The sequence below is a fragment of the Petromyzon marinus genome, unplaced genomic scaffold (assembly GCF_048934315.1).
Source record: "Petromyzon marinus isolate PM22_M1 ecotype Great Lakes invasive population unplaced genomic scaffold, UKy_Petmar_22M1.pri1.0 PM_G_Scaffold_53, whole genome shotgun sequence".
NCBI classification, from domain to species: Eukaryota; Metazoa; Chordata; class Hyperoartia; order Petromyzontiformes; family Petromyzontidae; genus Petromyzon; species Petromyzon marinus.
In genome coordinates, this window is record NW_027423006.1 from 763,593 (window position 1) to 787,549 (window position 23,957).

Genomic DNA, 23,957 nt, shown 5'->3' on the forward strand with positions numbered 1-23,957 from the left:
GAGCCTACCACGCCGTCCCCCGAGCAGCACTAGGACACTCTGACCATGCCATAGTCCACCTGATTCCTGCATACAGGCAGAAACTAAAACTCTGTAAACCTGCTGTGAGGACATCTAAACAGTGGACCAGTGAGGCTGTGGAAGATTTGCGGGCGTGCTTAGACTGTACTGACTGGGATATGTTCACGACTGCTACCAATAGTCTGGATGAACTCACAGAGGCTGTGACGTCCTACATCAGCTTCTGTGAGGACTGCTGTATCCCAACACGTACCAGGGTGAACTTTAACAACAATAAGCCCTGGTTCTCAGCAAAGCTCAGAAGGTTGAGGTTGGAGAAGGAGGAAGCGTTTAGGAGTGGAGATAGAGACAGATTCAAGGAGTCGAAGAACAGGTTTAGCAAAGCGGTGAGAGAGGCTAAACGACTGTACTCAGAGAGACTAAAACACCAGTTCTCTACAAACGACGCTGCTTCTGTCTGGAGAGGGCTCAGGCAGATCACCAACTACAAACCCAGAGCCCCCCACACCACTAACGACTCCCGCCTAGCCAACGACCTGAACGAGTTCTACTGTAGATTTGAAAGACAATTGGACTGTCCTGAACCACCCCTTCCAACCCAAGAGGCCCCATCCCCCACCAATACTACAGAGACGACTATCTCCTTTCAGGAGGGAGAAGTTAATAGACTTTTCAAGAGGCAGAATCCACGCAAAGCAGCCGGGCCGGTCTCTGTCTCTCCAGCCACCCTCAGGCACTGCGCTGACCAGCTGTCTCCGGTGTTCACCAACATCTTTAACACCTCCCTGGAGACATGCCATGTACCAGCCTGTCTCAAGTCCTCCACCATCATCCCTGTGCCCAAAAAGCTAAGGCCAACAGGACTAAATGATTACAGACCGGTCGCCCTTACATCTGTGGTAATGAAGTCTTTTGAGCGCCTGGTCCTGGCACACCTCAAAGCCATCACAGACCCTCTCCTGGACCCCCTTCAGTTTGCCTACAGAGCCAACAGGTCTGTGGACGACGCAGTTAACATGGCCCTCCACTTCACCCTACAGCATCTGGATGCCCCAGCATCCTACGCCAGGATCCTGTTTGTGGACTTCAGCTCTGCCTTTAACACCATCATCCCTGCCCTGCTTCAGGACAAGCTCTTCCAGCTGAACGTGCCCTACACCACCTGTAAATGGATCACACTTCCTGTCTGACAGGAAGCAGTGCGTTAAGCTGGGAACACAAATCTCCGACTCCAAGTCCTTCAGCACCGGAACTCCTCAGGGCTGCGTCCTTTCCCCTCTGCTCTTCTCCCCGTATACCAACAGCTGCACCTCCAATCATCTGTCCGTCAAACTCTTGAAGTTTGCGGACAACACCACCCTCATTGGGCTGATCTCTGGTGGGGATGAGTCTGACTATAGGTGGGAAGCTGACAACCTGGTGACCTGGTGTAGCCAGAACAACTTAGAGCTAAATGCTCTAAAGACAGTTGAGATGGTTGTGGACTTCAGGAAGAATACAGCCCCCCTCACCCCCATCACCCTGTTAGACTCCCCAGTCAAAATTGTAGAGTCCTTCCGCTTCCTGGGCACTATTCTCTCCCGGGACCTCAAGTGGGAACTGAACATCAGCTCCCTCACCAAGAGAGCTCAACAGAGGATGTACTTTCTACGGCAGCTGAAGAAATTCAACCTACCAAAGACAATGATGGTGCAATTCTATACATCGATCATTGAATCCATCCTCACCTCCTCCATAACCATCTGGTACGCTGCTGCCACTGCCAAGGACGAGAGCAGACTGCAGCGTATCATCCACACGGCTGAGAAGGTGATTGCCTGCAATCTACCAACCCTCGAGGACCTGCACACGACAAGGTCCATGAGGCGAGCGAGGAAGATTGTGGCGGATTCCTCCCACCCTGGACACTCTCTGTTTCAGCTACTCCCCTCCGGCAGAAGGCTTCGGTCCATCAGGACCAAAACCTCACGCCATAAAGACAGCTTCTTCCCATCTGCTGCTGGCCTGTTAAACAAGGCCAAGGGCTTACACTGATTTTAACATTTTATCTACATAATGAAACCTTGCCGATATTAACTTTGTTAACCTATTTGTATTTTTTATTTTTAAATTACTTAAAGCTATTTTATATTCGATATTTATTCAATTTTATATACTTCAGCCCCTTGGTGGTAGTTAGACTTTTAACCCTTATTATTATAGTAAGATTTGTTTAAAACTTATTTAAGATTTTAGATTCCTATATGTTGAATGTATGCACCATCCTGCCAAAGTAAATTCCGTGTTGGTGTGAACTTTCATGGTGAATAAAACCCTTTCTGATTCTGATTCATAGACTACAATGTTATCTCATTAGGAATCGATTCTAAACGCTCTCCTTTTCTACACAATCGATTCTCATGGTAGGTATCCCAATGGGATTCGATTCTATGCGCTTTAAATCACTAGCTAGATCGATTCCTATGTTATTAGAACAAATCGCCATAATCAATTTCCATGTTATCGAAAATGTATTCGATTCCATTGTACACTCACGACCAACGTCAATTCCAATGCAGTCCCAATAGGGATCGATGCCATCGGCTACATTTTTGACCACTATCGATTCGCATTTGTTATCCCCATAGGAATCGATCCGAGTTTTTAATTAAACCTTGAATCGATTTCCTCAGCACGTGACTTGGGTGAGGCGGCCACGTGGCTGCGTGTGGGGTTAATGGCGATGTCGAAACTCTACAAACTTGGCCTACTCTTCCCCTTCATCCTGCCTCTCCTCCTCCTCCACCACCTCGTCACGTGCAGCAGCCACGGTGAGCAGAGCCCGAGGTGGTCGATAAATCGGGTGCCAGGTTGTGATTGTGGGGGAGTGGTCGTGCAGTGGTTAGCGCACTGTGTGGGGAGTGGTGGTGCAGTGGTTAGCGCACTGTGTGGGGAGTGGTGGTGCAGTGGTTAGCGCACTGTGAGTGGGGAGTGGTGGTGCAGTGATTAGCGCAGTGTGAGTGGGGAGTGGTGGTGCAATGGTTAGCGCACTGTGTGTGTGAGTGGGGAGTGGTGGTGCAGTGGTTAGCGCACTGTGTGTGGAGTGGTGGTGCAGTGGTTAACGCACTGTGAGTGTGTGTGTGAGGAGTGGTGGTGCAGTGGTTAGCGCACTGTGTGTGTGAGTGAGGAGTGGTGGTGCAGTGGTTAGCGCACTGTGTGAGTGTGTGGGGAGTGGTGGTGCAGTGGTTAGCGCACTGTGTGTGAGTGGGGAGTGGTGGTGCAGTGGTTAGCGCACTGTGTGTGTGAGTGGGGAGTGGTGGTGCAGTGGTTAGCGCACTGTAAGTGTGTGGGGAGTGGTGGTGCAGTGGTTAGCGCACTGTGTGTGTGTGTGTGGGGAGTGGTGGTGCAGTGGTTAACGCACTGTGTGTGTGTGTGTGTGGAGTGGTGGTGCAGTGGTTAGCGCACTGTGTGTGTGTGAGTGGGGAGTGGTGGTGCAGTGGTTAGCACACTGTGTGGGTGTGAGTGGGGAGTGGTGGTGCAGTGGTTAACGCACTGTGTGTGTGTGGAGTGGTGGTGCAGTGGTTAGCACACTGTGTGTGTAAGTGTGTGGGGAGTGGTGGTGCAGTGGTTAACGCACTGTGTGTGTGAGTGAGGAGTGGTGGTGCAGTGGTTAGCGCACTCTTGAGTGTTTTTTCCCCATCTGCCCAGCTCCGCTGTTCCCACTGAATGTTCGTTTGGAGTCTCGAGACCTCCTGGCGACCCTTTGCTGGGACCCCGTTGAAGCGGCTCCCAGTGGGGATGGAGGGGATAGACCCCCACTTGTTGATCCTTTAACCATCAACTCGACCACCACCACCACGACCAACTCAACGTTCCTGAATGTTACATACACAGTTCAGAGCAAACTGTGAGATGCTCACTCACTCACTCAGCCACTCACTCACCAACCCACTCACTCACCAACCCATTCACTCACCCACTTACTCAGCCACTCACTCACCAACCCACTCACTCACCCACTCACTCACTAACCCACTCACCAACCCACTCACCCACTCACTCACCCACTCACTCACCCACTCACTCACTCACCAACCTACTCACTCACCCACTCACTCACCAACCCACTCACTCACCCACTCACCAACCAATTACCCACTCACTCACCAACCCACTCACCCACCCACTCACCCACTCACTCACCAACCCACTCACCAACCCACTCACTCACCAACCCACTCACTCACCCACTCACTCACCAACCCACTCACTCACCCACTCACCAACCAACTTACCCACTCACTCACCAACCCACTGACCCACCCACTCACTCACCAACCCACTCACCAACCCACTCACTCACCAACCCACTCACCCACTCACTCACCAACCCACTCACTCATCCACTCACCAACCAACTTACCCACTCACTCACCAACCCACTCACCCACCCACTCACCCACTCACTCACCAACCCACTCACCAACCCACTCACTGACCAACCCACTCACTCACCCACTCACTCACCAACCCACTTACCAACCCCCTCACCCACTCACTCACCAACCCACTCAATCACCCACTCACTCACCCACTCAATCACCCACTCACTCACCAACCCATTCACCCACTCACCAACCCACTCACTCACCAACCCACTCACCCACCAACCCACTCACTCACACACACACCCATTCACCCACTCACTCACCAACCCACTCACCCACCAACCCACTCACACACACACGTCTCTCTCACCCACTGGCTCCTCACCACCCTCACCACTCCTCCCTGTGTCTCTGTCTGCGCAGCTTCAGACGAGCCCGCTGGCAGACCGTCTGCGCTGCCACAACGGAGACACGGTGCGACGTCTCCTCGGCGCTGGACGATCCCGGTGGCCGCTACCTCCTCCGTGTGAGATTATCCTTCTCATCCTCGCCATCGCGATCCTCACCCTGGGTAGCGCTTGTGGTCGTGCCCTTGAGGGAAAGTGAGTGGCACGAGATTGTACATATGCCTGTGTCTTTGTGTGTGTCTCTCTCTCTGTGTCTGTGTGTGTGTCTCTCTCTGTGTCTGTGTGTGTGTGTCTCTCTCTGTGTCTCTCTCTCTGTGTCTCTCTTTGTCCGTGCCTGTCTGGTGCTCACTAACAGCACTTGCCCCAACGGTGTTTTTCAGGCTACACGGAGGATCTTTGTCATCTTTGTCTGTGTGTGTCTCTCTGTGTGTTTGTGTCTCTGTGTATGTCTGTGACTTTTTCTGCCTGTGTGTGTGTCTTCGGCTCACAGGGGGAGATCACACAAACTCCACTCACTCGCTGTGTAGGACAGGGGAAGATCACACAAATTCCACTCACACTGTAGGACAGGGGGAGATCACACAAACTCCACTCGCTCTGTAGGACAGGGGGAGATCACACAAACTCCACTCACTCGCTGTGTAGGACAGGGGGAGATCACACAAACTCCACTCACACTGTAGAACAGGGGGAGATCACACAAACTCCACTCACTCACTCTGTAGGACAGGGGGAGATCACACAAACTCCACTCACTCGCTGTGTAGGACAGGGGGAGATCACACAAACTCCACTCACTCTGTAGAACAAGGGGAGATCACAAACTCCATTCACTCACTCTGTAGGACAGGGGGAGATCATACAAACTCAACTCACTCACTCACTCTGTAGGACAGGGGGAGATCACACAAACTCCACTCACTCTGTAGGACAGGGGGAGATCACACAAACTCAACTCACTTGCTGTGTAGGACAGGGGGAGATCACACAAACTCCACTCACACTGTAGAACAGGGGAGATCACACAAACTCCACTCACTCACTCTGTAGAACAGGGGGAGATCACACAAACTCCACTCACTCACTCTGTAGAACAGGGGGAGATCACACAAACTCCACTCACTCACTCACTCTGTAGGACAGGGGGAGATCACACAAACTCCACTCACTCTGTAGAACAGGGAGAGATCACACAAACTCCACTCACTCACTCTGTAGAACAGGGGGAGATCACACAAACTCCACTCACTCACTCTGTAGGACAGGGGGAGATCATACAAACTCCACTCTGTAAAACAGGGGGAGATCACACAAACTCCACACACTCACTCTGTAGAACAGGGGGAGATCACACAAACTCCACTCACTCTGTAGGACAGGGGGAGATCATACAAACTCCACTCACTCTGTAGGACAGGGGGAGATCATACAAACTCCACTCACACACTCTGTAGAACAGGGGCAGATCATACAAACTCCACTCACTCACTGTAGAACAGGGAGAGATCACACAAACTCCACTCACTCTGTAGGACAGGGGGAGATCACACAAACTCCACTCACTCTGTAGAACAGGGGGAGATCACACAAACTCCACTCACTCTGTAGAACAGGGGGAGATCACACAAACTCCACTCACTCAATCTGTAGAACAGGGGGAGATCATACAAACTCCACTCACTCTGTAGTACAGGGGGAGATCACACAAACTCCAGTCACTCTGTAGAACAGGGGGAGATCACACAAACTCCACTCACACACTCTGTAGGACAGAGGGAGATCACACAAACTCCACTCAAACTCACTCTGTGGAACAAGGGGAGATCACACAAACTCCACTCACTCTGTAGAACAGGGGGAGATCACACAAACTCCACTCACTCTGTAGAACAGGGGGAGATCACACAAACTCCACTCACTCACACTGTAGGACAGGGGGAGATCATACAAACTCCAATCACACACTCTGTGGAACAGGGGGAGATCACACAAACTCCACTCACTCTGTAGAACAGGGGGAGATCACACAAACTCCACTCACTCTGTAGAACAGGGGGAGATCACACAAACTCCACTCACTCTGTAGGACAGGGGGAGATCACACAAACTCCACTCACTCTGTAGGACAGGGGGAGATCACACAAACTCCACTCACTCACTCACTCTGTAGGACAGGGGGAGATCACACAAACTCCACTCACTCTGTAGGACAGGGGGAGATCACACAAACTCCACTCACACACTCTGTAGGACAGGGGAAGATTACACAAACTCCACTCACTCTGTAGGACAAGGGGAGATCACACAAGCTCCACTCATTCACTCTGTAGGACAGGGGGAGATCAAACAAACTCCACTCACACACTCTGTCGGACAGGGAGAGATCACACAAACTCCACTCACTCTGTAGGACAGGGAGAGATCACACAAACTCCACTCACTCACTCTGTAGTACAGGGGGAGATCACACAAACTCCACTCATTCACTCTGTAGGACAGGGGGAGATCATACAAACTCCACTCACTCTGTAAAACAGGGGGAGATCACACAAACTCCACACACTCCTTCTGTAGAACAGGGGGAGATCACACAAACTCTACTCACTCTGTAGGTCAGGGGGAGATCATACAAACTCCTCTCACTCACTGTAGAACAGGGGGAGATCACACAAACTCCACTCACTCTGTAGGACAGGGGGAGATCACACAAACTCCACTCACTCTGTAGGACAGGGGGAGATCACACAAACTCCACTCACTCTGTAGAACAGGAGGAGATCACACAAACTCCACTCACTCTGTAGGACAGGGGGAGATCACACAAACTCCACTCACTCTGTAGGACAGGGGGAGATCACACAAACTCCACTCACTCACTCTGTAGGACAGGGGGAGATCACACAAACTCCACTCACTCACTCTGTAGGACAGGGGGAGATCACACAAACTCCACTCACTCTGTAAAACAGGGGGAGATCACACAAACTCCACACACTCACTCTGTAGAACAGGGGGAGATCACACAAACTCCACTCACTCTGTAGGACAGGGGGAGATCATACAAACTCCACTCACTCTGTAGGACAGGGGGAGATCACACAAACTCCACGCACTCTGTAGGACAGGGGGAGATCACACAAACTCCACTCACTCTGTAGAACAGGGGGAGATCACACAAACTCCACTCACACACTCTGTAGGACAGGAGGAGATCACACAAACTCCACTCACTCTGTAGGACAGGGGGAGATCACACAAACTCCACTCACTCTGTAGAACAGGGGGAGATCATACAAACTCCACTCACTCTGTAGGACAGGGGGAGATCATACAAACTCCACTCGCACACTCTGTAGAACAGGGGCAGATCATACAAACTCCACTCACTCACTGTAGAACAGGGAGAGATCACACAAACTCCACTCACTCTCTCTGTAGGACAGGGGGAGATCACACAAACTCCACTCACTCTGTAGAACAGGAGGAGATCACACAAACTCCACTCACTCTGTAGGACAGGGGGAGATCACACAAACTCCACTCACTCTGTAGGACAGGGGGAGATCACACAAACTCCACTCACTCACTCTGTAGGACAGGGGGAGATCACACAAACTCCACTCACTCACTCTGTAGGACAGGGGGAGATCACACAAACTCCACTCACTCTGTAAAACAGGGGGAGATCACACAAACTCCACACACTCACTCTGTAGAACAGGGGGAGATCACACAAACTCCACTCACTCTGTAGGACAGGGGGAGATCACACAAACTCCACTCACTCTGTAGGACAGGGGGAGATCACACAAACTCCACTCACTCTGTAGGACAGGGGGAGATCACACAAACTCCACTCACTCTGTAGAACAGGGGGAGATCACACAAACTCCACTCACACACTCTGTAGGACAGGGGGAGATCACACAAACTCCACTCACTCTGTAGGACAGGGGGAGATCACACAAACTCCACTCACTCTGTAGAACAGGGGGAGATCACACAAACTCCACTCACACACTCTGTAGGACAGGGGGAGATCACACAAACTCCACTCACTCTGTAGGACAGGGGGAGATCACACAAACTCCCCACATTCTGTTGAACAGGGGGAGATCACACAAACTCCACACACTCTGTAGGACAGGGGGAGATCACACAAACTCCACTCACACTCACTCTGTAGGACAGGGGGAGATCACACAAACTCCACTCACTCTGTAGAACAGGGGGAGATCACACAAACTCCACTCACTCACTCTGTAGGACAGGGGGAGATCACACAAACTCAACTCACTCTGTAGTACAGGGGGATATCACACAAACTCCACACACTCTGTAGGACAGGGGGAGATCACACAAACTCCACTCACTCACTCTGTAGGACAGGGGGAGATCACACAAACTCCACTCACTCTGTAAAACAGGGGGAGATCACACAAACTCCACACACTCACTCTGTAGAACAGGGGGAGATCACACAAACTCCACTCACTCACTGTAGGACAGGGGGAGATCACACAAACTCCACTCACACACTCTGTAGGACAGGGGGAGATCACACAAACTCCACTCACTCTGTAGGACAGGGGGAGATCACACAAACTCCACTCACTCTGTAGGACAGGGGGAGATCACACAAACTCCACACACTCTGTAGGACAGGGGGAGATCACATAAACTCCACTTACTCTGTAGAACAGGGGGAGATCACACAAACTCCCCTCACACACTCTGTAGAACAGGGGGAGATCACACAAACTCCACTCACTCTGTAGGACAGGGGGAGATCACACAAACTCCACACACTCTGTAGAACAGGGGGGGATCACACAAACTCCACACACTCTGTAGGACAGGGGGAGATCACACAAACTCCACTCACACTCACTCTGTAGGACAGGGGGAGATCACACAAACTCCACTCACTCTGTAGAACAGGGGGAGATCACACAAACTCCACTCACTCACTCTGTAGGACAGGGGGAGATCACACAAACTCCACACACTCTGTAGGACAGGGGGAGATCACACAAACATCCCTCGCCATGACCCCCCCTCTCCCGTGTCTCAGCTGTGCTCAGCGCTCCGTCGTTCACCCTGAGGCTCGACAAACTGACGCTGGGGAAGGAGGAGGAGGGCGATGGTGAGGAGGAGGAGGAGGATGAGGAGTGCGGTGTTGTGGGTGACGATGAAGACAACGACGATGACGATGTCCGTGACGCCGGTGATGATGACCGCCGTGACTATAACGTTGAGGTCGATGGCGACGACTTCGACGACGATGACGATGTCCGTGACGACGACGATGACGACCGCCGTGACGGCGGTGATGACAATGGCCGTGACGGCGGTGATGACGATGGCCGTGACGGCGACGATGATGGCCGTGACGGCGGTGATGACACTGGCCGTGACGGCGGTGATGACGATGGCCATGACGACGACGATGATGACCGTGACGGCGGTGATGACGATGGCCGTGACGGCGGTGATGACAATGGCCATGACGACGACGATGATGACCGTGACGGCGGTGATGACGATGGCCGTGACGGCGGTGATGACGATGGCCGTGACGACGGTGATGACGATGGCCGTGACGGCGGTGATGACGATGGCCGTGACGACGACGATGATGGCCGTGACGGCGGTGATGACGATGACCGTGACGGCGGTGATGACGATGGCCATAACGGCGGTGATGATGACCGCCGTGACGACGACGTCGAGGTCGATGGCGACAACCTCGACGACGGTGGTCCTGGGGAGGCTGGGGAGTTGGAGGCGGCGGTTGACGGAGAGCCGGAGGTGTGGAAGCTGTCGTTGTTGGTCTCCGTTGGGCGTGGGTTGAGGACGCTGGTGTCCCACGACGTGGAGTTCCACCATCAGGTTGACATCTCGACAAGAGGCGGTGTTCGACGCACGGTGAGAGGTTGCCGGAGTTGTGACAGGGGTCGGGAGGTTGTGGCGGGAGATGTGTGTGGTTGGGTGGGTGGGTGGTGATGCTGCTACTGATGATGATGATACTACCAATGACACTACTACTGATGATGCTACTACTACTGATGATGATGCTGTTGCTGCTACTACTACTGCTGCTACTACTGATGATGATGATGATGCTTACTGCCAGGAGCGCTTCATCGGATGCCGGTACCAACACCAAATGATGCTTCTGCCGGGACGGGAGGATGAGTACTGCGTCCGCGTGAGAATGGTAGCCGACTTGCCACGGTGGAAGGCAGGGGAGTGGTCTCCACTGTCGTGTGTCTCCGTCCCTCCACCACACAGCACCGTGGGTGAGTGGGTGGCTGAGTGAATGAGTGAGAGGTATTTTTGTGCGTGTGAAGTGGGTCTCTGTGTGAGTAGTCTTGTGGATCCCTATGAGTGGTCTATGGGTCTCTGCGTGAGTAATCTATGGGTCTCTGCGTGAGTAGTCTATGGGTCTCTGCGTGAGTAGTCTATGGGTCTCTGTGTGAGTAGTCTATGGGTCTCTATGAGTAGTCTATGGGTCTCTGTGTGAGTAGTCTATGGGTCTCTATGAGTAGTCTATGGGTCTCTGCGTGAGTAATCTATGGGTCTCTGCGTGAGTAGTCTATGGGTCTCTGCGTGAGTAGTCTATGGGTCTCTGTGTGAGTAGTCTATGGGTCTCTGTGTGAGTAGTCTGTGGGTCTCTATGAGTAGTTTATGGGTCTCTGCGTGAGTAGTCTATGGGTCTCTGCATGAGTAGTCTATGGGTCTCTGTGTGACTAGTCTATGGGTCTCTGTGTGAGTGGTCTATGGGTCTCTATGAGTAGTCTTTGGGTCTCTGCGTGAGAAGTCTATGGGTCTCTGTGTGAGTAGTCTATGGGTCTCTGTGTGAGTAGTCTTTGGGTCTCTGCGTGAGAAGTCTATGGGTCTCTGTGTGAGTAGTCTATGGGTCTCTGTGTGAGTAGTCTATGGGTCTCTATGCGAGTAGTCTATGGGTCTCTGTGCGAGTAGTCTATGGGTCTCTGTGTGAGTAGTCTATGGGTCTTTGTGTGAGTAGTCTATGGGTCTTTGTGAGTAGTCTATGGGTGTCTGTGTGAGTAGTTTATGGGTCTCTATGAGTAGTCTATGGGTCTCTATGCGTAGTCTATGGGTCTCTATGAGTAGTCTATGGGTCTCTGCGTGGTCTTCCCACCCAGCCCCTCGTGTGGGTGTCGACACGGACGGCCAGGTCACGGCGGTGGTCGGCCAGAAGGTGGCGCTGCTGCGCTGCGTCCTGTGGGGAGCGGCCGTGGTGGTGGTGCAGGCCAACTGGCTGAAGGCCTCCCGTGACGACGTCTGGGCGGGGGCCAATTTGGCCGCGCTCAGCCCGCTGCACGGCACGGCGTACACCAACTCGTCCCTCGCGGGCCGACTGCGGTTCCGCGTTGGGGTGCCTCCCGGCGACGTCTCGCTGGAGCTGCTGGACGTGCAGGCTGGCGACGGGGGCCTCTTCCTCTGCCACGTGGCCACCTTCCCCCACGGCAACTACGAGGGGAGGGTCAGCCTCTCTGTCATCGGTGAGGATTGGCACTGCCCCACGCAGAGACCCATAGACTCATCACGCAGAGACCCATAGACTCATCACACAGAGACCCATAGACTACTCACACAGACCCATAGACTCATCACACAGAGACCCATAGATTCACACAGAGACCCATAGACTACTCACGCAGAGACCCATAGACTACTCACACAGACACCCATAGACTCATCACACAGACACCCATAGACTACTCACACAGACACCCATAGACTACTCACACAGACACCCATAGACTACTCACACAGACACCCATAGACTACTCACACAGAGACCCATAGACTACTCACACATACACCCATAGACTCACACAGAGACCCATAGACTCATCACACAGACACTCATAGACTATTCTAGATTTAAAGCTTTCGTGACTGCTAGGATCCATACTCTTTGGTTCTATTGGGTAAAGTCACGTAGGTAAAAAATTAAATAACAAACAAAAAACAACCATTGGAAAGATGTTCTAAATCGAACTAAACATTAAACTAATTTCAATGGTACAGTATATTTTTTCAAGTAGTGGTACCCCAAACTTTCGCAGCTCTTATAAATTCCCTTTTCACACCATCAATAGGTAAATTCCCCCTCCCCCCCCCCGCGCCAAACGGCAAGTCCACCGGCACGTACACCACCTCTTTTCTAAAATCGGCCAATCAAATACTAATTTTTATGCTAATTTCTTTGTCAGGACACCTTGTTTGCTCGCACACAGTTTAAAGGTCCGCGGTCTGAGCGTGGTTGTGTTTCGCTAAATTCTCCTGTTTGATTTGTACTAGGTGCCTCGGTGAATGTATATGCTCTGACTTTAACATAGCTATTTCTGTGACCAGTTACAAGCTAATCACTCAGCTATTTCATTGCTAAATTCTATGCTAATTCCTTTGTCAAGGGGTGCCTCTGCAGATGTGTATACTTTAACTTCGCTATTTCAATAAGCCATTTCAATGCTAAATTCTATGCTAATTCCTTTGTCAAGGCACTTGGCCTTTTTCTTCTCACACAGCTTAAAGGTCGTGATCTGAGCGTGGCTTTTTTTCACTCCAGCGCTGTCCTCCAGATAGTCTCGTCCCTTCACCTGATGAAGGCCGCTTGTGTTGTGGCCGAAACGTCGTGATTTTTGTTATTTTATTTTTTACCTACGTGACTTTACCCAATAGACCCATAGACTACTCACACAGAGACCCATAGACTCACACAGGGACCCATAGACTACTCACACAGAAACCCATAGACTCATCACACAGACACCCATAGACTACTCACACAGACACCCATAGACTTCTCAGACAGAGACCCATAGACTCACACAGAGACCCAAAGCTCATTATCTTCTGCAGATGTAGATGCCACTGGTTCTTCACGTTCTGCAGATGTAGATGCCACTGGTTCTTCACGTTCTGCAGATGTAGATGCCACTGGTTCTTCACGTTCTACAGATGTAGATGCCGCTGGTTCTTCACGCTCTGCAGATGTAGATGCCACTGGTTCTTCACGTTCAGCAGATGTAGATGCTGCTGGTTCTTCACGCTCTGCAGATGTACATGCCACTGATTCTTCACGTTCTGCAGATGTAGATGCCGCTGGTTCTTCACGCTCTGCAGATGTAGATGCCACTGGTTCTTCACGTTCTGCAATGTAGATGCCACTGGTTCTTCACGTTCTGCAGATGTAAATGACACTGGATCTTCACGTTCTGCAGATGTAGATGCCACTGGTTCTTCACGTTCTGCAGATGTAGATGCCACTGGTTCTTCACGTTCTACAGATGTAGATGCCACTGGTTCTTCACGTTCTACAGATGTAGATGGCACTGGTTCTTCAAGTTCTACAGATGTAGATGCCACTGGTTCTTCACGTTCTGCAGATGTAGATGCCACTGGTGCTTCACATTCTATTGATGTAGATGCCACTGGTTCTTCACGTTCTGCAAATGTATATGCCACTGGTTCTTTATGTTCTGCAGATGTACATGTCACTGGTTTTTCGTATTCTGTTGATGTTAATGTCACTGGTTCTTCTCGTTTTGCAGATGTAGATGCCACTGGTTCTTCACCTTCTGGAGATGTAGATGCCACTGGTTCTTCACCTTCTGGAGATGTAGATGCCACTGGTTCTTCACGTTCTACAGATGTAGATGCCACTGGTTCTTCACGTTCTACAGATGTAAATGACACTGGATCTTCACGTTCTACCGATGTAGACGCCACCACCGCCGTCTGTTGCACGCCGGTTGAACTCACAACTTTCGGTCCGAACAGGCAACTGGACACACGAACAGGTTTGTTTGCATCTCTGAATGTTGCATGCGTGTGTGTCCATGTACGTGTGTGCGTGCATGCATGTGTGTTAGTGCGTGTCTGTCCGAGTGCGTGTGCATGCATGTCTGTCCGTGTGCGTGTGTGTGTGCGTGTGTGTGTGCGTGGGGAGCGGTAGTGTAGCGGTTAGCGCGCTGCGCTATGAACCTGGCGACTCGGGTTCGATTCTCGCTCACGGCCAACACCAGTGACGATTATCTGAACCGGTCCCGGGCCTCCCCTAGGTCGACTCAGCCTCAAATGAGTACTTGGTGTGGTGTGTAAACATTGCCACTAGGGAGACAAAGGCGGTCGGGCATGGTGCTGGCCACCCACCCCCTCGTGTACCGTTCCGGCCTTCATAGGTGCTCGCTAACAGCACTTGCCCCTACAGTCTGTTAAGGCTATACGGGGGATCTTTGTGTGTGCGTGTGTGTGTGCGTGTGTGTGTCCATGTGCGTGTGTGTGTGCGTGCGTGTCCGGCAAAACAACCCCCTACCTCCTCGCGGTGCCGGACGGGCAACTCTGTCGTGGACAGTGCTGTGGGGGGAGGTCCAATTGTGATTGGCTCCTCCCCTCATGGCATATGTGTCCACCACAGGGGCTAAACGGGGGCTCTGGACAGGTGCGAGGGGCTGGTAACCCCTCCACCTTCTATTAATTACCACTAAACCGCGAATTAAGTATATAACTAATAAGCTTGTGCCGGAGGCCCCGGGGGGCCAGGCGTCTATGACGTCTCCTGCCCAAACCCCAATTGGCGGAGCCAGGAGATTGAATATCTACCCTCGGGGCTCCTCCAGAAACAACGAAAAACCACTACGGGTAGCCACGTGGAATGTTCGAACGCTCACTGCGGAGGAGAGGCTGCCACTCCTCTGTCGGGAGCTGGACCGGTACCGCCTGGATCTATGTGGCATTCAGGAGGTCCGGTGGACCGGCTCTGGCTCCTGCCACCATGAGGGGTGGACAGTCCTCTACTCGGGGCAGCAGACTGCCAAACAACAGGGTGTGGCTCTTCTTTTGAACAAAAGAATGAAGGGGGCGTGGGAGCGTGGCGGTGAGGTGTGGGAAGCTGTAAGCCCCAGGCTACTTTGGGCTCGCCTTCCCATCAACCGGAGACAAGGAATGGTGGTCGTGGTTACTTATGCCCCCACCGAAGATGAACATCCGTGGAGGGATGCAGGCAAAGCCGATGAGTCAGATGCCATCTATGACCTGTCACAGGTGCTGGCTAAAGTGGCCCCTCGGGATAGAGTCATCATGTTGGGTGACTTCAATGCCTGAGTTGGTCATGATACTTCACCTGGTCTGGAGTGATTGGAGGGCATGGGCCAGATCAGCTCAATAACAACGGTAGGAGGCTGCTAGATTTTTGTGCAGCCCATGGGCTTGTAATTACCAACACGTTGTTCCGGCATCGGCGCATCCACACAACATCATGGATGCATGCCGGGTCCAAGAAAGAACATCTGCTGGACTACATAGTGACGGACCAGCGGATGCGATCCCATGTCCTTGACACCAGGACCGACCGTGAAGCTGACCTGCCCTCTGCCCATCGACTAGTCATATGTAAGATGCGCCTGCCATTCTTCCACTCTGGTGGTGGGTGTACACCCAGGACTCCATTCCAACCTAAAGTGGCCTGGTCTCACTTATCTGATGAAAGTTGCAAGCGAGAATTTCATCATCGCTGGCGGCTGGGATTGGCATCGTCCCCGACTCCTCCTGATGTCGAGGGTAAATGGGCGAGGTTTAGGACTGTGACTCATGCAGCTGCAATGGCTGCTTTGGGTACGCGGTCCAGACCTCCCCAGAGACCCTGGCTGACAGAGGAGGTTTTCAGGATGGTCGAGAAAAAGCGACAGGTCCACTGTCATCGGCTACAGAATCCCACGTCAGAGAATGAGGAGGCTTACCGCAGCCTTCGCTCGGAGGTTCGGAGAGCCGTGAGGCGCTGCAAGGATGGGTGGTGGTCGCGGGTTGCTGAGGAGATGAGTCTGCCTCAGTGGCCCATGATCACAAATCTCTATTTAACTCCATCAAAAAAGTAATCTGCAGCGCCACACCTATTACCATCATTAGGGGAAAAAACGGTGACCCAATCTCCGACCCCCAGGAACAGGTTTGCAGATTTGCTGAGCATTTCTGTGAGGTCCTGGGGGAGGGAAAATCCCTCAGCCAGGAAAACATCGTGGCACAAAGCGAGGATGACCCTGCTGAGGCTGCGGTGCCTCAAATATTGGAAGAAGTCACCCCCTGTGAGTGGCTGCCTGAAGTGCCATCTGTTGAGGAAGTACTGAAGGCGATCCGGAGTCTGAGACTAGGAAAGGCAGCGGGCAGAGATGATCTCCTAAGCGAAATGCTGAGGGAGGGCGGCGTTTGTGCACAGACTGCCCTATATGACATCATAACAACTGTCTGGACCACTGGACGGGTTCCGCAGGATTGGAAGGATGCCCTGGTGGTCCCCCTTTTTAAGACTGTAACAACAACAGACTGTAACAACTACAGGGGCATCTCACTCCTCAGTGTGCCGGGAAAGGTCCTGGCAAGGATTATTCAACATCGCCTTGCCAGGCACGCTGAGGAGAGGCTTGCGGAGCCCCAATGCGGTTTCAAGAAAGGGCGGTCCTGCACAGATGCCATATTTTCTGTCCGTCTGCTACAGCAGAGGTGTAGGGAATTCCAACAAGACCTACATCTCTGCTTTATTGACCTGGTCAAGGCCTATGATACCATCAGTAGGCCTGGGCTCTGGGTTGTTTTTTGTGCTTTTGGAGTACCTGAATCTCTGCTCATGATCATTAAGGACCTTCATGATGGTGAGCGGGCCCGGGTAAAACTACGTGGCCGGGAGTCAGAGTCATTCCCTGTACACCTTCGGGTGCGACAGGGATGTCCTCTGGCTCCCACATTATTTAACATCTATTTTAACCACGTAGTTCGTGAAGCCTTCAATAGCTGTACCGGGGGAATCTCCATATGGTACAGATATGATGGGAGGCTGGTCGATGCCCGGGTGCGGTCAAGGGATGGCTCCCTATTGCTCAACCACGTTATGTATGCTGATGATTTGGTAATAGCTGCTCATTCAGAAGAGGAGTTGGAGATGCTGCTGCTGAGACTGGAGCGTGCCACTAAGAGGTGGGGCCTTACCATCAGCCCCACCAAAACTAAGCACCTGCCTGGGTATTTTGTACCATCGGACACTCCACCCCCACAACTCCAAATCGGTGATGGGGCAGTGATGGGGCAGTTGTGGAGAGAGTGGAGAGTTTCCCATACCTGGGCAGTGTGCTTATGACTGGCTCCAGTTTAACAGCAGAGGTCTCCGAATCAGTCGAGCGGCAATATCTTTTCATCGGTTGCGTAACGCTGTGTGGAAGCTACCTGGTCTGTCGCTCCGCACTAAGCTTCAGGTCTTCTCGGCCACGGTCATTCCCTCCCTTCCCTACACTTGCGAAACGTGGACCCCCCTAATGGAACATCTTCGCCGGTTAGAAACATTTAGGCTGGCCTGCCTACAATCCATCCTGGGTTTAACCAGGCTGGATTGTGTGAGGAGCTCACAAATCCTTGAAAGATCTGGACAAAGTCCCATCGGTGAGCTCCTCCGGCAGGCAAGGCTGTGTTGGCTGGGCCATGTAGCCCGCATGCCCAGCCACTGCATGCCGAATCAGCTTTTGTTTGGCCGGATCGAGGGGGCTAAACGGGCGCGGCACGGGCTAGAGAAGAGATGGAATGATGTGGTACAGGAGGACGTGGAGCTGAGTGGACTTGCCGATGACTGGTACCAGCGGTGTCAAGATCGGCCTCTGTGGAGGAGGCTCGTGAAGGACGCTACTAAGCAGTTGGAGGCAGTCGCCCTCCAACAACAACGGAGGGCGGAGGAGCGACGCTCACAACAACGAGCGGAGCGCCGGGTGGCTAAAGCACAGAAGGTTGCCACAGTAGGGGGCACAGGTGGTGCATCAGCCAGTCATCTCAGTCAGTCGACCCGTGGCACCTGGGTCTGCCCCGTGACCTCCTGCCAGCGGGCGTTCGACACTTCACGTGGCCTCAGGGTGCACATAGCCTGGCACAAGCGTCGTGGTGATGTCACCGCCACTTAGTGGCGAATGGCGGTTGTTGTTGGTACGTGTCCGTGTGTGTGTCCCTGTTCTGGCCACCCATCCCCTCGTTTGTCACAATCACGGCCTTCACAGCTGCTGATACTCGCTAACGGCACCCGCCCCGACAGTCCGCCGGGGCCTTCACGGGGGAATTTTGTCTCCGTCCGTCCCTTTGTCTCGCTCCCTCGACCCGCAACGCCCGGGTGCGAGCGGCACGAGCCTCAAAGCGCACCTAGCCTGGCGCGTGTGGTCATCGCGGCGGTTGTCGTCGTCGTGCTACGGCGGCACGCTGACGCCACGCGGGGGATTGTTGTTGTGCCACGCAGAGAAGGCGGCGGCGGCGGGCCGGGCCAGCTGGGCCGCTCCGGCCGCGATCCTCGCCGTGTCCCTCGCCCTGGTGGCCACGCTGCTGCTGCTGCTGCTGCTCTACCGCCGCCGACGCCGCCGGCAGCAGCAGCATTGGCAGGAGCCCTGGGGCCCCACGTGAGTCGCTCGCTTCTCTCGGACGTGGGGCGGACGTCGGCGGTGCCCGCGGGGTCATCTTTGTGACGACCTGCCGCTGTGCCCCCCCCCACCACCCCCCCCACTACCCCCTCACTACCCACATGCGTGCAGGGAGGATTCCCACACTCTCCCCAAGGCACCGCGGAGAAACGCGGAGGGCGACCGTGGCTATGTGAGTGGCACACCGCCAGGACACAGAGGGGTGTATAGTGTAGTGTATAGTGTAGTGTGTAGTGTATAGTGTAGTGTGTAGTGTAGTGTATAGTGTAGTGTATAGTGTAGTGTATAGTAGTGTATAGTGTAGTGTGTAGTGTAGTGTATAGTTTAGTGTGTAGTGTAGTGTATAGTGTAGTGTATAGTGTAGTCTATACTAGTGTAGTGTATAGTGTAGTGTATATATAGAGACACACTTAGACTCGACCTAAAGCTTTTGTGACTGCAGGAATTCATTTTCTTTGGGTCTTTCGGTAAAGTTGTGCCCACTTCGTTTATGACCCTTGGGCTACACCCAACTTTAAAACTTTAAAACAGCCTGCTGCCTGCTCAGCAGCTTTCTTACCCCTCGTTTCTCCTCCTGATGACGATTGCCAAAATAATACCCACAGACTCACCACACAGAGACCCACAGACTCACCACACAGAGACCCATAGACTCACCACACAGAGACCCATAGACTCACCACACAGAGACCCATAGACTCACCACACAGAGACCCATAGACTCACCACACAGAGACGCATAGACTCACAACACAGAGACCCATAGACTCACCACACAGACACCCACAGACTCACCACACAGACCCACAGACTCACCACACAGACACCCACAGACTCACCACACAGACACCCACAGACTCACCACACAGAGACCCACAGACTCACCACACAGACCCACAGACTCACCACACAGAGACCCATAGACTCACCACACAGAGACCCATAGACTCACCACACAGAGACCCATAGACTCACCACACAGAGACCCATAGACTCACCACACAGAGACGCATAGACTCACAACACAGAGACCCATAGACTCACCACACAGACACCCACAGACTCACCACACAGACCCACAGACTCACCACACAGACACCCACAGACTCACCACACAGACACCCACAGACTCACCACACAGAGACCCACAGACTCACCACACAGACCCACAGACTCACCACACAGACACCCACAGACTCACCACACAGACACCCACAGACTCACCACACAGAGACCCACAGACTCACCACACAGAGACCCATAGACTCACCACACAGAGACCCACAGACTCACCACACAGAGACCCACAGACTCACAACACAGAGACCCACAGACTCACCACACAGAGACCCACAGACTCGCCACACAGAGACCCACAGACTCACCACACAGAGACCCATAGACTCACCACACAGAGACCCACAGACTCACCACACAGAGACCCACAGACTCACCACACACTGTGCGTGTTGTGGGGATGCTCCGTGTGTAGTTGCTAACGCTAGAGAGTGGCAACACGGCGGATATGGAGCTGCACGAGTTGCCACCGCAGCCTCAGCACCAAGACAGCGGAGCTGGCAGCTACGACTACACGGTGAGGAGGGGTGGGTGGCGAGCGAGCGGTGAGCGAGCGGTGAGCGAGCGGTGAGCGAGCGGCGAGTGAGTGTCCGCCCACATCACCGATGCTCCTGCTTAGGCTGAGTGAGCGATCTGCTTCTGGCCACCCCAGTGGGTGGGTGGGGGGTGGGGTCGGTCACCGTCTTTCTAATTTATTCCGACCCGCGCAGGTTTTCACAGACGAAGATGACGACGAGGAGTGGAAGGAAGATTTTTGAGAAGCGGCTCGGGGTGGGGCGGGGGGGTGGGGGAGCGAGAGTGCTCCACCTTGCCGTGCTCCACCTTGCCGTGCTGCACCTTGCCGTGCTCCACCTTGCCGTGCCCCACCTTGCCGTGGTTGCCGGCGGCAACGCCGGGGATTGTCGCTTCGCGAGCGGGTGAACCCCCCCCCCCCCCGAAAGAACCAAGAAGAATTGTTGTTGTTGTTGTTTGATCCCAACTGAGCGATGTTTTTCAGCATTGGGGGATATTTGCCTCGTGCCGGTTACAATCGGTGCCCCGAGTTTGGCTTTTAACTTTTTTTTTTTGGGTGGGGTGGGGGTGGGAATTTGTTTTACGAAAGAGCTCTCCGTAAACCGGACGCAGTGTTTTTGTTATTTTATTTTAGTCTTCGCGACGGTCTCTCACCTCCCAGCGCTTTCCCCCGGCGTTGGTGTGCCGCTGGACGGGAGGCGACTGGGCGTCGTGCCAGGGAGCCAGGGAGAGGGGGGTGGGGGGTGGGGGGAGAATTTAAATTCTCCCTCGCGTGGCCGGGGGTCAACGAGCGGCGACATTGGCACGGTCCGTCACGACGTCCGGCACCGAGGGAGTTCCGCGTGTTTATATTATATTGTTTTGTCGGGGCGACAGGCGGCGTCACGATGGCGCGTACAACGCCGTGAGCCTTCGTGCGCCACGTCAGCGTCTCAGTTTTTTATTTCTCCCCGAGCCCGGCCAGTTTCATCGGCCACTCCCGCGATGCCGCGGCACTTTCGTAGTTTGATGCTGTTGGTTTTCGGCGAGCCGATATCGTCCGGGTTAGATCGCTGTCGCCTGACGAAGCTGGTTGTTGTGATTGCTGGGGAAATGTCACGGTATCCAGAGTGCAAATGTTGTTGCTTGGCTCGCTAACCCACCAGTGTGATGTGCTAGTGTACTACACTACACTATACACTACACTATACACTACTCTATACACTACACTATACATTACACTATACACTACACTATACGCTACACTATACACTACACTATACACTACTATACATTACACTATACACTACACTATACATTACACTATACGCTACACTATACACTACACTATATACTACACTATACACTACACTATACACTACTATACACTACACTATACACTACACTATACACTACACTATACTATACACTACACTATACTATACACTATGCACTACACTATACGCTACACTATACACTACACTATACACTACACTATACACTACTATACACTACACTATACACTACACTATACACTACACTATACTATACACTACACTATACACTACACTATACACTACACTATACACTACACTGTACACTACACTGTATACTACACTATATACTACACTATACATTACACTATATACTACACTATACACTACACTATATACTACACTATACACTAAACTATACACTACACTATACACTACACTATACACTACACTATACACTACACTATACACTACACTATACACTACACCATATACTACACTATATACTACACTATATACTACACTATACATTACACTATACACTACACTATACACTACACTATACACTGCACTATATACTACACTATACACTACACTATACACTATACTATATACTACACTATACATTACACTACACACTACCCTATATATACTACACTATACACTATACTATACACTACACTATACATTACACTATACACTACACTATACACTACACTATACTATAAACTACACTATACACTACACTATACACTATACTATACACTTCACTATACACTATACTATACACTACACTATACACTACACACTCCACTACACACTATATATACTATATACACTACACACTATATATACTACACTATTTTGTTGCTTGGCTCGCTAACCCACCAGTGTGCTGTACTAGTGTACTACACTACACTATACACTACACTATACACTACACTATACACTACACTAGACTATATACTACACTATACACTACACTATACACTACACTATGCACTACACTATACACTACACTATATACTACACTATACACTACACTATACACTACACTATACACTACTATACACTACACTTTACACTACACTACTATACACTACACTATACACTACACTACTATACACTACACTATACACTATACTATACACTACACTATACACTATACTATACACTATACACTACATTATACACTACACACTACACTATACACTACACTACACACTATATATACTACGCTCTGTTGTTGCTTGGCTCGCTAACCCACCAGTGTGCTGTACTAGTGTACTACACTATACACTACACCATACACTACACTATACACTACCCTATATATACTACACTATACTATACACTACACTCTACACTATACACTACACTACTCTATACACTACACACTATATATACTACACTACACACTATACACTACACACTATATATACTACACTGCACTATATACTACACTATACTACTATACACTACACTATACACTACACTATATACTACATTATACACTATGACACACTACATTAGTAGGATCCGTCAATAATTGTTCACATTGTTTTGTGATGTTCTTCTGCCTGTTCACCCAGAGTCTTACCGTTTATTCATATTCTCTGGTTCTTTCAGTAAAATCACGTAGATAGAACAAATAAAGTGAATAAAAAATACCACGATGTTTAGATCGCAACACAGAGAGCCATCGACTCACACGGAGAGCCACAGAATCACAGAGACATAGACTCACACGGAGAGCCATAGACTCACACAGAGAGCCACAGAATCACAGAGCCATAGACTCACGCAGAGAGCTACAGACTCACACAGCTACAGACTCACACAGAG

General features: G+C 51.7%; 1 protein-coding gene across 1 annotated transcript; it reads left to right on the plus strand.

Annotated features, from left to right (window-relative positions):
* Positions 1-2,527: 2,527 nt before the first annotated feature.
* Positions 2,528-22,528, plus strand: LOC142917811 (uncharacterized). The gene is made up of 11 exons (XM_076062174.1): positions 2,528-2,831; positions 3,709-3,907; positions 4,812-4,990; positions 9,870-10,723; positions 10,932-11,097; positions 11,965-12,324; positions 14,383-14,631; positions 19,092-19,248; positions 19,381-19,441; positions 20,762-20,863; positions 21,057-22,528. The coding sequence occupies exons 1-11, from the start codon at positions 2,738-2,740 to the stop codon at positions 21,102-21,104; spliced, it is 2,469 nt and encodes an 822-aa protein (XP_075918289.1). The 5' UTR covers positions 2,528-2,737; the 3' UTR covers positions 21,105-22,528.
* The last annotated feature ends 1,429 nt before the right edge of the window (positions 22,529-23,957 follow it).